Raw genomic sequence first — 15,933 nt, 5'->3', positions numbered from 1 at the left:
TTAATAGTATTTGTATATTAACAGCTTAATATTAATTCATAGATAAATAATGAAATAAAAATGAAAGTTGTTTCATAGGCTAATAAAATTGTCCCAAAGTAAATATTTGTATGTTTGTATAATAGCAGGTTGTAGTAGGGCTATGCATATATTGATTTACTTTGCTGGCAGTCTGCTTGACAGGTAAAATGGGCTATAGAGGTTGATCAGATAGGGAAATGGACCCTTTTTAGATGGAGGTGGGGCACATTAGAAAGATTTTACTGTTATTTTTCATGTTGAAACATTCCAGGGATGAATGGAAATACCTGTTTTCCAGCATCTCGGCCTGCCGCATTTTTAAAGCACAAAATTCACAATTTTGTGTGTGCATACAAAATTAGATTGGGTCTTCAGTTTTAGACAGATCAAAATACTTCAGTTTGTGACTTACTTAGAAAATGAAACGTGACTTGTACCATGTAATACAGGAGAGACTGGTGGAAGCTGCTGTAGAAAGTGTATATGGGACCAGCAATAATATCAATAGACTGGTGCAAAACTACTATCAGCAATTAGGAAAAATCACAGAAGGCTATGAAGGGAAAAAGCTTCAACAACTGAAATCCTTTCAAGGTACGTATGATATTTATAAGGTAATTCTTGGTTTTTAAGGACAAATTAATTTTCTTATCACTGTAAAGCTTGCTTTTAAAGATAGCAGAAATCTGTTAAAGTAAGCAACAAAGCAAAATGAATGTGTAAGTCCATTTTCACCTTTGAAGGTGAAGTGGTAGAACTGTCATTAATAATTACTTGAATTGCAGTCGTAGGTGCAGGACCCTGTTACTCAAAGTTTGGTACAGATGCACACAGAATGACAACGCAGTGTTGGAGATCATAGTTTAACTGTGAACTCTGGTTCACCAAGCTAAGATCAGAGATACCACCATAGTCACAACCACCAGCAGTTGATTTTCTGGTGCCCTAAACCTCAACACAAGTCAGAAGAATTTAGAAAGCAAAGAGTTGTACAAGTATTAGGTTGTACAGCCAATATCTACCATAAACACTGTTCAACTTTGCATGTTAATATATGCAAATAAAATGAATCAATGAATCAAATATTCATAGGGAGAGAGAAAGGATATATGACAGGTACAAGTTTCTCCCCTAGAAGGGAGGAAATCTGGGTTTGCAATCCCTGCTCCCATGTTAGAAAACAAAAACAGCATTGGCAGACAGTCTGCTTCCTCTGCGGTCACTGCCCTCAGCTTTGGGGAGTACATTCTTATATTCATTCCCTTTTTTTGGCTCAGTGAAATGTTGTTGTCTCTGAAGTTCAGGAAATGAATTAGAGGAGACACCAAAAAGCCAAGCATGCCCATCCTGGAACACTGTGTGAGCTACCGCATTGTTTCTTAGCTGTCAACCGTGACCCCCTTACAGGTTGTGAAAGTGCTGAAGAGGTTTATGAACTGCTGGATCTCACATAAAAACAGGCAGTTTCTCCTGGAATTATTTTTAATTGCTCAGTTCCTTCAAGACAGGAGAAAAAAAGCAAACCCTGATTATTGATTTCTTTTGTAAACATTCTCCCCTCCCCTGGGTGAAGGCTGTTGGCATTAAATCAAGTTAGCAAGTTAGTAAAATGGCAATATCATCACAGGCTAAGTATTTGAGACACATGGAATGAATGTTTTTTTCTAAAAATAGAGTTAGCAATTTTAAATAGAAATGATTATTTAACCACAGAAAAGACTTTTTGAAGAGGAACAGGCATATCCACTCAAGACTGAGATCCAGAGATGAGTTGGTAGGAAGGATTTTTGAGCCCCAGTAGGAGCTAGATATGCTCAGTGGTTATAAGACAGAACCAATCTGTTATGCACTGCCCTGTTGTGAACCTTGAAGACTTTAATACTGGAAGATGGAGTGCTAGAGTTAGGCAAAAACTGTGCAGGAATTTTTCACAATCTGTATTTTATACATTGGCAGCTTGCAAGGCAGTCGCTTACTTAAGTTTTCACAAAGTCCCTCTAAAGAGTCTCAACTGGTCTCCCAGTTAGGTTGTGAGACCTAGAATACCAGTTCTTAAAACCACAGTCAGCTTTCTGGTAATTGCTCATTTAGATTATTTTTTCTCCTAGAGCTTTGTGTGGATATATTATTTTTTCAGTGTGTTGGTGTTCCATGAACTACAAGGAAGAAAATTACACGTGTCAGAGGAGCATATTTTCTTTTCAGCTGAAGAAAAAGAAAATCCTTCTGCTGCCTGAAGGCATGAGGGAGGAAGAGAGTTTTTATGTTGGTAATAAAAGCCAGAGTGTTTTAGATTTGGATGGCCAGAGAGAAACGCAGCTGAAATTCACAGATCAAATGAACTGCAACAGTGAAAAAGTATTGCAAACCTACGTGTGCATGCTGTAGACCGGCTGAGATTTTCAGTATCAACTACTTCAGCTTTGTTGGTGCTTTTTACATTAGGAGTAAGCACTAGTATCTAATAAGGGACTTTGATGCTTTAGTGCACTTAAGTCCTCTAACCTAAGTCCAAATTTGTGATGCAGAACCCCACTCCTTTCTCATTTCAGCTGCTGTGTTTGCCCCAAAAGCACTTAGATTTCTCTCTGTGATTCTTAGCAGCCTGGAGCTCTGCTCTGGGACACAGCCAGGACACTCTAAGCCCTGACAGCCAGCCAGCTACTTTCTGTCCAAGCTCAAGCCTGGAGGCAGAACATATATGTTTCTTCCTTTTCAGAAGGGGCTGATCTGTTAGGTGATCTCCAAGCATGATTACCACACTGAGAGTGTGATCCTCCTCACCAAGTTTCATAACTCCTTTCTCTAAAACACAAGATAGAAAAAAAAAAGTTGCCAATAGAGCCACCTACTCTGTGATAGCCCTGGCGTTAGAATGGCCACGTAGGAAATGTCTTATGTACTTCATTGAGTGATAGCTAAATAGGAGTAAGGACCATAATGCTGAGCTTCTCTCTGCCAGTGACCATGCTTAATGTCAGGCTAGAGGATTTTGCTTCTTTGGGCATCCCTTGGCCTAGTAAATCTGAATTTATGGTCTGTCTGGCGCAGCCACAGGAAAAAAGGTGGAGAGTACCTCCCCCTGCACAGCCAGCCCAGCCCAGCCTAGCGTAGAGTACATTCAGTAACTGGTCCTTGATGGTGCTGTTGGTAGGAGAAGTGCCTGTCAGCCTCTTGGAGCATTCAGAAAAAGTCGTCAAATGTTATGTACCCTAATTTGTTGCATACCCATTTATCTCCCTCCTTCTGTGTTTTATTTAAAAGCAGTGGTGCAAGGAAACCTACATGTCCTATCTGTCAGACATGCCCTGAGCCTTGCTGCCGGGCAGGACTTCAGGGGCAGGAGGCAGGAGCCTGGTCAGCAGATAAACACCAAGTTACTCACAGAGTGTAAGCCAAAGTACCCAGAATACTTCGCCATCAAATGAGGGGACATCTAGTGAAGTTAGGCATTAGATTGGACATTAGGAAACATTATTTCACTGAAAGGGTTATTAAACATTGGAATAGGCTGCCCAGGGAGGTGGTGGATTCATCATCCCTGGAGGTGTTTAAAAAAAGGGTAGATGTGGTACTTAGGGACATGGTTTAGAAGTGGTTTTTGTCAGGGTAGGTTAATGGTTGGACTTGATGATCTTAAAGGTCCCTTCCAACCTCAGCAATTCTATGATTCTATGATTCCCAGGAGTGAGTGGCTTCCGAGTGGAGGTTTTCTTTTTATTGCATTTTTTGCGTAGGTGTTACGGTTCTTGCTTAGGGCATCAAGGTCTTTTAGTAGAATTTCTGCTTTGAATTCCATGTTAATCAGTTATCCTAGTGGGAGAAATATATAAGAATAGGAATTCAGTGATATTACTATCTCAGCTAAATGATGCACAAACTATTGTCTGTGCAACAGATCACAGTGGCAGAGCAAGAGTGTGTAAGAAGTACTTGATATCCCTAAGAAGCAGTAACTTTGGAAAGACTACCTAGAACAGGGATTGATTTGTACTGATGCAAAACATAAATCGTAAGGTTGCCACAACTCAGAGTTTGTAATTTTGAGCAGAAGATTTTACAAAAAACATTATTTCAGCAGAAAGAGGTGAAAGGAACAGACTTAAGAAGAAACAAGAGATTGAATTGACATTGAAAGAAAAAGAGACCAAAGGCCTCCTGAACCTATCATCCACAGTCCATCAAAGGTAAAAGCAGGCAGCGGCACTGCTGACTGTTTAAATGTTCTGAGTGTTTGCAGATCTACATAAATGTCTAGCTGAATAAACTTCTCGGGTTTGCATTTTGTATTTGTCTTTGATGGAAAAGAAATATCTGTTGCCAAATTATGTCTTCTCTTTGATCTCAGAGAATTACTTTCTTATTAAATAAACTTTTTGATCCTCATTAATTACAGACGGAAGAACTATACATAGTTTGAAAAGAGAGAATGAAAAACAATGCCAAAGCATATGCCAAATTATAAAAGAAATTAGACATAAATGTAGGATGGGAACCAATGCTGTCTAATTCATTACATCCCATCTTTTCTGCTTTGAACATCAAAAGTGTTTGCTAGTTTGCTGTTGAGTAAACATATCCCATAATGAGGAGAAAATGTTTGAAGCATAAATGATAACTCAAAATGGCAAGAAGATTTCAGTGAATGCCTTGGACAATCAAGATTACTTGCACTAAATTTAGAGTGGGATCCCTCAAATGTTAATTGAATAAAAATTATATTTAATTCATTACTGACTTTATGAAACTTACAGTCCAGAAAAAAGCATTGCAATTCCAAAATAATAAGTTGTCATAAAAAGCTGTATGATTTGGTATGCACATGATACATTTTTGTAATCATTTTATTTCTTTACTCTTGGTTTGTGATCCAGAACAACACAGCATCTGTAATTTTGACATTGTAAAGAGGCTAATTCTTTTTTTAGACATTCTGTTACTTCTAAATGGAAAGAAATCATTGCCCACTTTCTGTTTTTCATCCTTGTTTGAATTAGTATAGAAATGGATTCATGTAATAAAAGGCTTCATAAACGATCTTTTAGTTATTCATTATCAATATAAATTCACTTCTAGCTGTTGTCTCAGTTTTTTTCTCCCATAATCTATTCTAGTGTCTTAAAACAATATACAATCAAATTGGCCTTCATGCAAACAGAAATGTGATATTGAAGAATTTAACTATTCAATATCTAAGCTGGTTTCATAGCCGTTAGTAGTCAGACCCGTTTTCCTGTTGTCATTATGATTTCTTTTACGATCAAGTCCCAGTCCTGCGTAAATTAATGACAAAATTACCATTAATTTGTCTAACTCCTATTAAACTCAACAGAGATTGTTTTATTTCCTTTTGCTTGTCGTGCAAGGTTATGAGCGTGAGTTCAAAAAGCAAATTTTGAAAGCTAACCTTCTGTAAGCATTGACCATTACAGCAGGAACTTCATTTTGTGTAGGTGTCAGAAACAATTTTTGTTATCTCATTCCCTGAGGAGTGTGATGGGTGATTGACAGCATTGCTTCAAGGTAGATCAGGCAAGAGAACAGAAGAAATACAGATTCAGCGAAGTTGCAGACATTCAGGTTCTACTATATCAGTATTAATCTTCAACCAGCAAAATAAAACAAGCGAAGAATATAGTAGTCAATGCTCCCAGTTGCCAAGTTTTGAATTACCATGTTTCTGGCTCAGTCCCCATCTGGTACTGAAGAGCCCTGAATGAAATGCCTAATTCTTAATCCCTTATCCTCACACCTGATCTTCCAACAGCTTGTCTCTTTGGCAAGCAGACTGTAAAGCTGACTTCAGAAACATACAAAGGTTTTGAACGCAGACTTCAACGTTAGAGCTGAACTCCGACTTCCAAAGTCCAACCCAAACTCCTGCTGCAATTCCTACCTCTGAAAGGAGCTTGTATCCCATGGGGAGCCAAGGCAGGTTATTAAAACAAGTAAATCTGTCTAAAAATCTACCGCAAAATGTTTTGTCCCAGCAGAAGCCGGATGGCACAATATTGTTAGTGAGCCTTTCTGTCTACAAAATCTTCTAAATGCACTTTGCCAGGATTGTATTCATGCCTTGAACTGAACAACATCAGTACTTTTAAATTTCTCTTGATCAGGATGGTGCTGCAGCAAAAGAAGGTTTTGGCTCAGTTTGAACTGCAGCAGCAAATTCGTCTGGAGTCTCTGAAACAGAAGCTGCTGGGATTGCATCACCTAGAAACAGAGCTGGAGAATCAGCTACGGGTAAATCAGGGTAAAATGACTTACAGATCTGAAGCAGTCCATGGCAAAACATTGGACAGGTTGTAAGGGTCTCTTTGCTGTCCTAGTTGAAATCAGTGCTATGGTTCACCACTACCTTGTAGGAAGTGCTTCCCTGATGCTAGCCATATTGTTTCCTGTGTTTCTGCAATGACATACACCTTTTTTTGTCACGCCACATATAGAATAACATAACCCAGAACCATGCTGTGTTGTGTTAACTTACTTCTCGTTTATCATTGGGCTCAGGAGGCAGAGCAGGACTTTGTGAGCGAGTTGGCTCTGCTGGCCCGAGTTCCAGTGGCTGTGAAGAGGAAGCCTTCCAAAAGGAGCAAGCCAGCAGGTTGGTACAATCCTGAAATGTTTAAAAAAACCCACATCATTCCACATATCAGTGCGTGTTTTGCAATGTAACACAATGGAGTTTCAGGTGAGATTTTTTGTCAGTGCCATTTCCCTCATAGGGATGTAGAAAAGTAAGGCAGCCTTCCAAGGTCACCCAGCTCGCCAGTAGCACAGCCACAAATGTGTCACCATTCCTCACTCCAGTGCAGTCCTTTAGCCAATAGATTGTGTTATGTCCACTGAGGTAAGGCTTTGCCTTGCTCAAACCGGAATTATTTTTCATGTCTTTCTTGTGTTCTTTAGGAACGATTCTGCTCACCTCAATCACTAAGTTTTTGGGAGGACAGCAGAGCGGAATCACTAGCGTTCATTCTCCTGTTAGAATGGAAGAATTGCCTTCCCACACACATGCTCAAAAGGAAGATCTTACCGAATCAAGAAACTTGAAATATTGATATGAACTTACTGCAATTTTAACAAATTAGACTAGCTGATTATTCATTCAAGAGATATTTAGGGACAAATTGTCAGAATAGCAATTGTATTTCCTGATACACGTTTGGGATCAGGATTGGAGCATACATATTCTCCTCCTTTGAGCCATGCAACCCTGCTGTCGTTATCAGAATGAAAAGTTTGGCATTACATTTGAAAGGTGCTGAAATGGAAAAGCAGCGCACTCACCTGGACAATTTTGAATTCTCTCTCCCCAGACGGTTGTTTCTCAAGGGTGCAGAGCTGTTTACCCTGGTAGGCACCGTGACCCCAGGGACACATGTGGAGGCTTAGCTCAGGGCCCTAAAAACATCAACTTTTAAACATCAAATTGGTTTAATTCAAATCATATAAAATTATGAATTGGCTTTTCTTGTTTGCTGGTAGTAAAAAGCCATTTTCAATTTCTTGCTAAGAAAATGTATGATAGGGCTTTCAGTTGTTGCACCTCACAGAAACTTACTTCAGTGTTCAGCAAATGTGAAAGTTCAAGGTCTGCTCTGTGAGAGCTAACCAATAGTAAAAACCCAATGTGCTAGACTAATGTAAAATGGAATTATTTCCTTGGAATAATAACATGTATGTATGAAGTGTTAGAGTGTATTTTTTTGCTTTAGGTTAATCAAAAGCAAACAAGCTATACTATATGTGATTCTTTTTTTTTTTTTTTAATCCACATGCATTTGGTAATTCAGGGGAAAAAACAAACTCAAAAAGAAAGACCTTTCAGTCACCAGAATCAGCAGACAAAGATGATTCTCATGAAAAGATTCAAGAGCCCCCTGGACTGACTTCTGGCTTATGCAGGTACAGTAGAGGCTAAAAAAATGGTGTGTGAAAAAATATTTATAAAAAGCAGTACAAAATTTACTTAATACGCATGTATGTCAATCAAATCCAAAATATAATGCCTACACTAGCTGAGCTTCTTCCTTAATAGTTACTTCTCACATGTACTTGACCTTTTTTTTCACCATACTCTGTTTTAAATTTAGGAAAATCGTCTGAGTTTGCTTGTCTGTGCTGCTATGTATTTTATAAATAACTTTGACTTTTGGTAGAGAAATGAGAAATACTGTTTCCAAATTTCCTTTGATGAGGTTTTTTAAAACCTGAGTCACAGACAGCATAAATCAGCAGGGACAAGTGAATCCAGTGGAACTTGGCTGACATGTAGCAACCAAAATATGGTCTGTGGTATTTAGGCTTTCAACTTCCACCTTTATTTCAGGAACAAAGGCAAGCGCCAGTCTTTGGCTGATGAGGGTAGCAGCTCTAACAATGATTTTCTTGATAGATGTTTCAGTTGGCTTATGCTGGGGTGCTAACTAGAGGAGAAGAAATGGCTACAAACCTGAAAGATGCCAGCTGATTAGTACGGGCAGATCAAACCAGCCAGCTGGTCGCTGGGGCTTGATATATTGAGCAGAGAAAATCCTGTTGACAGGCAAAGCAAACAGTTGGTTCTCAGGAGCCACAGGCCTTTGGGGAAAAGTATTTATCCCCTGAGTGACCTCAGTCTGGGACTGACTTCAGGAGATGGCTCCTTTCCCTGATGGCATCAACCCTTTTCACACACTCCTTTCCCACAGCCAACAAGGGATACGTGTGTAGGGAACAGGGACCCAACAAAGGAACGTTTATCTTTATGCAACTTTGTTTTGGCGGCCTCAACAGAGGCAGCTGAAACCAGCGAGTGCAGAAGTTGTAATTATATTGCAAGCGCCTTTCTTCTTTTATCAAAATTAATTCAGCTTAAATGAGAATTGTAGCATTTGAAAAACTCGGTCTACAATTTTGTTTTATTTTTCTTGTATATTTCAGAGACAGGTTACAGAGTCCACATGAAGGGGAGACTGAACCAAGGAAAAACTCAAAGACGCTCAAAAAAAGAGACAACAGGTAGCAAAAGCATTTGTACGAGCTGTCAGAACACAGAGTACCAAAGCATTCTTCTGGGGAATCTCAGCAGCTATAAATACTTACTGAGCTGCTTTACAGAGGAACAACGAAGAACATCAATAATAACCGAGAAATCTGCTTTAGCTACAGACCAAGAATCAATCCTGACTTCCTTTAGCTGTTCATAAAACATTCCCACTGGGTTTTGGTAAGGCAGAACAAAGAAATGTTTAATGTAAGGTCTTACAGATTGCTTGGGGAATGTGGAGGGCAGATAGTTTTAGATCAGGAATATGCCTGAGGAAAGGGCGCTTGTAAGAGAACAGATCCACACTAGGCTGGTTGCCCAGGTCAGTGTGTCTCAGTCAGGTTTCATTACAATAGTGATGTACTATTTGCTTTTGAGCCCTAAATGTGGTAGATCGGGTCTTAATGTTTTTTGATCGCAGCTTTGGACTAACAAAAATAGATAGAAATGTAAAGAATACTTAAACAGACTTCAGATGGTATTGATACATCCAAAGATTACATTTGGTCTTTCTTTTGTTATATTTTAGTGCTTCCAAGTCTATGTATGCTTTTTTAGATTTGTACAAAGTTTTTTGTAAATTTATTTCTCTGCGTTTGTCTCATATTTCAAATTATTATTTTTAGGAAGAATGAGACAAAACCGGTTTACTGTTTCATTTTTTTATACTTCAGTTTCTAGTCTTCTTCCTTAAGTACACTCTTTTGTTTCTAACATACTTGGTTATGCTCATTACGTTTCTTGTGGGAATTCTTCTTGTTATGCAAAGCAGCTACTTCTTGCTGGCTGTACAGAGCACCTGTATTGTGTAATAAATTTCCCCACTAAGCAACCTTACAGTTTCTGTGAAATGAAAATTTTCTGTCTTTTTAAAATGCGCATAGGTTTTGCTAACTAAAAGTCTGTCCTTTGACATATGATGGAAAATAGTGCATCAGTTATGCAGTTTACCTCAGATGAAAGTGACTTTGCCAGGCATGTTAAAGGGCCAATTTTCACCTCAATCATTTTAAAATACCTTTTTTTTTCTAAACTGTAGCAGTTCAAGTGTTTGATTCTGGTATTTCAGCAATTGGTCTCTATGGTCTCTCTACCTTCCTTATCTAGACGCTTTAGTCGCTGCTTTTTGGGCTTCTTTTATAAACGGATACAGCCTGTTTAGCTCTGAACATCTTAATTCTGCAGTTCACTCTATATAGATAGCAAGAAGGAAGCTTTTACTATTAGAGTTTATGATGTTTTAAACCATGCAGTGCAGCAGCGGCTCCCATCCCAGTTAGGGTGCAGCATAATCATCTGTGCAGGATCTCTAATTACCTGAGTAGGGTCTCTAATCACCCGAGCGGGGTCTCTAATTACCCAAGCCCGGTCTCTTGTCACCTGAGCGGGGTCTCCTTGGTTGCACTGTAACTCCTTTGGCCAGGCAGGACTGAAATGGCTTTTTCTCTCCCTTAGAAAACATGGAAAGGTTCAGCTTATTCCAAAAGCAGGGTAGCAGTGCCCTCTCCCGGGCAGCTAGCAGGGTTTTCATCCCCTTGCTGGTGGAGGCAGGGGCAGGGAGCACCAGGAAGGAGCCAGAGAGAGTGCCAGGTCCCGCCAAGTCCCCACTGCCCCCGGCCGCAGGTGCAGGCACATCCCTGCTCCGCCTGCCCGACGTCCCTGCGCTGGAGCCTCTACAGACAGGCGTTTCTTCTCTTCTCCCACAAAGTCACATTAGCTTCCTGGCAAAACACCTGCTGCTCTTGCCCCTGTTACCGACTTACCAGTCTCCTTGAGTTACTCCATGGATTCGCTGTCTCTTTGAAGTCATGTGCAGATTTCCTCCTTGTCCTGGCACTTACTTAATATCACTCCCTGTCAGTGATGCAAATATTGAACAAGAAAGGGTTTTATCAGATGGAGAAACAAGTGTAGCAAAGTCCAAGTTAAGCTCACAACAGTTGCTCTTCAGTTAAGCACAGTTCAAATTTTATGCTGTTATGTTGTTTTAACCATAGTAACAGTCAGTATGTGCATCCTGATGCTGAAGATCTCCCTCCCATCTCCTGTCATAATCATTGCAGAGTGATTATTTTTTTTCTACCTCTGGCCCTTCAGTTAATTTTAAATCCATGCGACTGTTTATTTTAAAGCCAACACAGAACAGTACCGAGCGCAAGATTTTTTTTGTGATGCCGTGAAATACTTTATCACCAGCCAAACAGCCACAACTCATTGCAACAGTCACAAATTTCAGCACAGAAGGTCCAATTACTCATCAAGAAGAAAAGATTCTCAACACGAAGTGGGTGAATCATTGGAGCAGGTAGTTCAGAGAGGGTGCAGAATATCCATTCTCGGAGAGTTTCAGCACTCAGCCAGACAAGGTCCTGATCAGCCTAACTTTGAAGTTAGCCTTCCTTTGAGTAGGAGGCTGGACGCCAGGTGATACCTTTTCCAACCTAAATCTGTCCGTGATTCTAATATTCCTTCCTACTGATGTTACTGAAATGTTTGGGGTGTGTGTGTCATTTCCCCCACCGCCACCCGCCATGTACCTTCCCTGAGTTTTAAGGGATGGTAGAAATTGCTTGCGAGCCAGGGATTGTGCCTAGAGTGTCCTTGGGAGATAAACTGCTAAGCAGCTTTGCCAGCTGAGAGCAGTCTCCAGCATAGTGGATGTCAGATAGGGGAAAATGGAGATACCTAGGTGGCAATCACAGCTCAAAACACTTGCTTTATAATGTAAATCTATAAAGCATTCTCTCTTTAGCTTAGTCTGAAGAGGCTCACAAGGAGCTTTGATGATACTGTGTAGGTAGTATCAAAAACACTTGCTGCAGAAATTTAGGAAAAAAATGCCATGCTTTTTTTCTCCTTTTTTAACATCAAGGGTAACAACTATTGCAACATTTCCTGATTGTGTTGTCTCATTCACAGCTTTGTGACAAGGGGTTAGCTGAAACAAATTCTAGGCAAACTCTAGGTGTTACAGTTGTTGAGTGCATTGTTTGTCATGAAAGAATAATAATAGCCCACCTCAATGGTCTCTCTGCTGTAGAAAAATGTGAAAAGCCTTGCCATGCAGAATTCTTGCTGAAAGGCAGCCTGGATCACACTGAAGAGGTGTGCGACTTCGAAGACTTGTACTTGGGACTTTCAGGCTGGTGCCAGCTCCTGTGCAATACGGGCATTTTCATTCCTGACAAAAACATGCACTCCTAAGTATAAGTCAAACAAAAAGATCTTTTGATCCAGCCTGGGCACACCATAACCCAGTACCCAGGCAAGCACCAGGTTGGCACTTTCACTCACTCCGACATGGCATCTAGAGCAGTCTTTGGGAGCCATTCTGACATCCAGAGTTCCTTACATACAACAACTCTTGGGTTGTGTTTCTTCCGTCTGAACAAATGCATCTTCCATGTGTTCAGCAGAGACTTACGAAGGGCTTAGTGTGCAGCTGCCCAGCCTGCCCCGTGCTCTCTGGGAACTGCCTCTGCACTGGGAGGGCTCCTGGTCTCAGCACCCCCACAGCTGTGGCCACTGGTGCACTGCAGAGCATCAGGAGAGGGGACAAGGATCTGGACCCTGCCAGCTGAAGACGGAATCACAGAATGATAGGGGTTGGAAGGGACCTCTGGAGATCATCCCATCCAACCCCTCTGCCAGAGCAGGTTCAACTGGAGCAGGTTGCACAGGAACATGTCCAGGTGGGTTTTGAATGCCTCCAGAAACAGAGACTCCACCACCTCTCTGGGCAGCCTGTTCCAGTGCTCTGCCACCCTCAAAGTAAAGAAGTTCCTCCTCATGTTTAGGTGGAACTTCCTATGTTCAAGTTCGTGTCCATTAGCCTTTGTCCTGTCACTGGGCACCACTGAAAAGAGCCTGGCCCCATCTTCCTGACACCCACCCTTTAGGTATTTATAAGCATTTGTAACATCCCCCCTCAGTCGTCTTTTTTTCCAGACCGAAAAGACCCAATTCCCTCAGCCTTTCTTCATAAGAGAGGTGTTCCAGTCCCCTAATCATCTTGGTAGCCCTTTGCTGCACCCTCTCCAGCAGTTCCCTGTCCCTCTTGAACCAGGGAGCCCAGAACTGGACACAGTACTCCAGGTGTGGCCTCACCAAGGCAGAGTAGAGGGGGAGGATGACCTCCCTCGACCTGCTGGCCACACTCTTCTTGATGCACCCCAGGATGCCATTGGCCTTTTTGGCCACGAGGGCACATTGCTGGCTCATGGTCATCCTGTTGTCCACCAGGACTCCCAGGTCTCTTTCAGCTGAGCTGCTCTCCAGCAGGTCAGCCCCCAACCTGTACTGGTGCATGGGGTTATTCCTCCCCAGGTGCAGCACCCTACACTTGCCCTTATTGAATTTCATAAGGTTCCTCTTTGCCCAACTCTCCAGCCTGTCCAGGTCTCTCTGTATGGCGGCACAGCCTTCTGGTGTGTCAGCCACCCCCCCCAGCTTTGTGTCATCAGCAAACTTGCTGAGGGTGCACTCTATCCCCTCATCCAGGTCATTGATGAATATATTGAAGAGGACTGGGCCCAGTACTGACCCCTGGGGATCACCACTCATCATTGACCTCCAACTAGACTCTGTGCCCCTAATCACAACCTTCTGAGCTCTTTCAGCCAGTTTTCAATCCACCCCATACCAAGACTTTCCAAAAGAACCATTGGAGTCACTGACGTACTTGCAGGTTGGTTTACTTCCAGTTGTGAGGAAGAAGCTGCTAAGCTTAAAGCTTTTTAAAGCATGTCTGACTATATATGGCTATACATTTCAAGACAGCCTTCCATGTACATCTCACTGTGCTAGAAAAATTATAGAATATGAAGTTGGCTGGGGGGTGGGGAAGCAGAGGTGATGTGCTGAGACCTAACTACTTTACCCATATCACTGCAAATACTTAATGAGTTAAATGATAAAGAAACAGTATCTCAAACTCTGTATTTTTACTGTGTTATAGAGCTCTTCCACATTATTTTTTTTAATTGAATACCTCTCACTATTGTTACTGAAACACACCTGGAAAGCATGTGCAACGTTCACCAAAATCATAGTGGAAAACTATCCTTATAACTGTTTGTTCAAATGACTGAGATTTAATACTGGCCAGGCCTACATGGCAGGAATTAACTGATGCCAGGTAAACTAGTTTGACGGTGATGGCAGAGCCAAAAGTTTTGTCATAAATGCCAAGATTTTACATGGGTTTAAAAGCACCTTAGCAAATTAAGTCATGGCAGGAAATTCCACTGACAGCTACGGAGTACAAAGATGATGCTGCTTCTCAAGAAAATTCAAGGCACTGGAAGTGAGGGAAACACTCAGAGGAATATTAGCATTGTACGTTTGCTCTTCTGGTCTCCCTTAAGCTCATGTTGTTGGCTACTGGAACCCAAAGAACATGGTTATCTGATCTGGTCCAGTCTGCATTTTTAGTTCTTAAGGATGAAGATCGGCATATTGCCAAGAGAAAAATTTAATGGCTGGGACAGCTGTCAGTTTTGATGGCATCATAATTAACAGGCTTTGCTACAAACACTAAAATTCAAACATGTAACTGCATTGGTCTGTAGCAGGCAAACACAAGAGAAACTGGTCCAAACTATCACTCGGGAAACAATCTGTGGATCCAGCTTTCCCTTCCACATCACTTGATTCACAAAGATAGTCCTTAGACTGGTCACAGGGACTAATTTTAAGGCGTCTGCAAATGGCAATAGGGAAGAGCCAGTTTTACATCACTAGGACTATATCAAGTATTAAAAGGTCATAGCCCTGCTGCAAATTTTTAGGTGTTTGATGATTCAAAAACCCATGAAAGCTTTCTACTGTAGTTGAGATTTCAACAACTTGTTGTAGTTGAGATAACAGCAGCTTCCCAACCTCAAGTTCACAAAGTGAATGTTGCCCAGCTTAGTGCTCCTACAAGGGAGCAAGCTCAAGTATATAGCTTCCTATTCTGCAGATGTATTCATCATCACCAGCTAATCCACATTTTATTTACTGTTATTGTTTTATTTTTTTTAAGGACAGGTTAGGTGAAATAGACCTCCAAGTGGTAAGAGAAACACCACTTACCTCGCTTGGGTTAAACCCCCCGATTAGCAATGGCACATGCCAGCTCTCTGATGGTATATCACAGTAACCGTCCAAGGGAGGCATCCTTCACCTCACCTGGTGACCACGCAGTAAGGTACCTGTGTTCCAAAAAAATGGTGTTTGAATCACATCTAGGTAGTATTGCTTGTCCAGAGTGGAGAAACCCAGGCACAGGACAGGATCCACAGGCTTCCTGCAGGCTGTCCCTCAGCAGCGGCATGGGAGCAGCAGTCGGGCTGCGGGGGCTTATGAACATCATGGGCACACTAGCGCATTTCTCCTCGGAGAAATCATAGCAGAGTTACATTGACCTGACAAGCAGAGTCTTGTTCACACAGAAGCACTGAACCATGATGTGCCTCCCAAACACACCGCACTTCACTGTGGAAAAATAAATGCATGTTAACAGTGGATCTTGACTAGCTTGTAGGCAAAGGGTTCTTCTGCTTAGGATGTCGTTTAGCATGTAGGAAAAGTGGAATCTCTCAATACTAGTTAGACAACAATCATTTCTGTCACCTCAAGCGTGACAAGCCTCATAGATCAAGTAGTTGTTTTATTCAGAGCTGAACAACCATTGCTACTTGCACAAACATGCGAGAAAAACCCTAAGGAAACGGTAAGCAGCAGTTCCAAAATTTCCACACTTATGTCAAATTTGCCACATAGTTTCACGAGCCACCTGTATTTCTGTTGTCAGGGTTAGATTACCAGAACTGTTGCTGGCTCTATCAACACTCACAGCAAATGGGTTGGAATAGGACAGTGGAGATGGAGATTTG

General features: G+C 41.4%; 1 protein-coding gene across 2 annotated transcripts in view; it reads left to right on the top strand.

The window, feature by feature from the left end:
- Positions 1 to 9,910, top strand: part of EVC (EvC ciliary complex subunit 1) — a 56,831-nt gene extending 46,921 nt beyond the window's left edge. Inside the window, exons 16-21 of one of the 2 annotated variants that reach the window (XM_063335438.1) lie at positions 471 to 615; positions 4,103 to 4,208; positions 6,141 to 6,267; positions 6,535 to 6,628; positions 7,821 to 7,932; positions 8,950 to 9,910. In XM_063335438.1, coding sequence (XP_063191508.1) covers positions 471 to 615; positions 4,103 to 4,208; positions 6,141 to 6,267; positions 6,535 to 6,628; positions 7,821 to 7,932; positions 8,950 to 9,031 — 666 coding nt within the window. In that variant the 3' untranslated portion in view covers positions 9,032 to 9,910. Of the gene's footprint in view, positions 1 to 470; positions 616 to 4,099; positions 4,209 to 6,140; positions 6,268 to 6,534; positions 6,629 to 7,820; positions 7,933 to 8,949 lie in introns of both variants that reach the window. The other variant, XM_063335437.1, reaches the window with a different exon arrangement.
- The last annotated feature ends 6,023 nt before the right edge of the window (positions 9,911 to 15,933 follow it).

This window comes from Chroicocephalus ridibundus, chromosome 5 (assembly GCF_963924245.1).
Source record: "Chroicocephalus ridibundus chromosome 5, bChrRid1.1, whole genome shotgun sequence".
Taxonomy (NCBI): Eukaryota; Metazoa; Chordata; class Aves; order Charadriiformes; family Laridae; genus Chroicocephalus; species Chroicocephalus ridibundus.
This window is presented reverse-complemented; position numbering and strand designations above follow the sequence as displayed.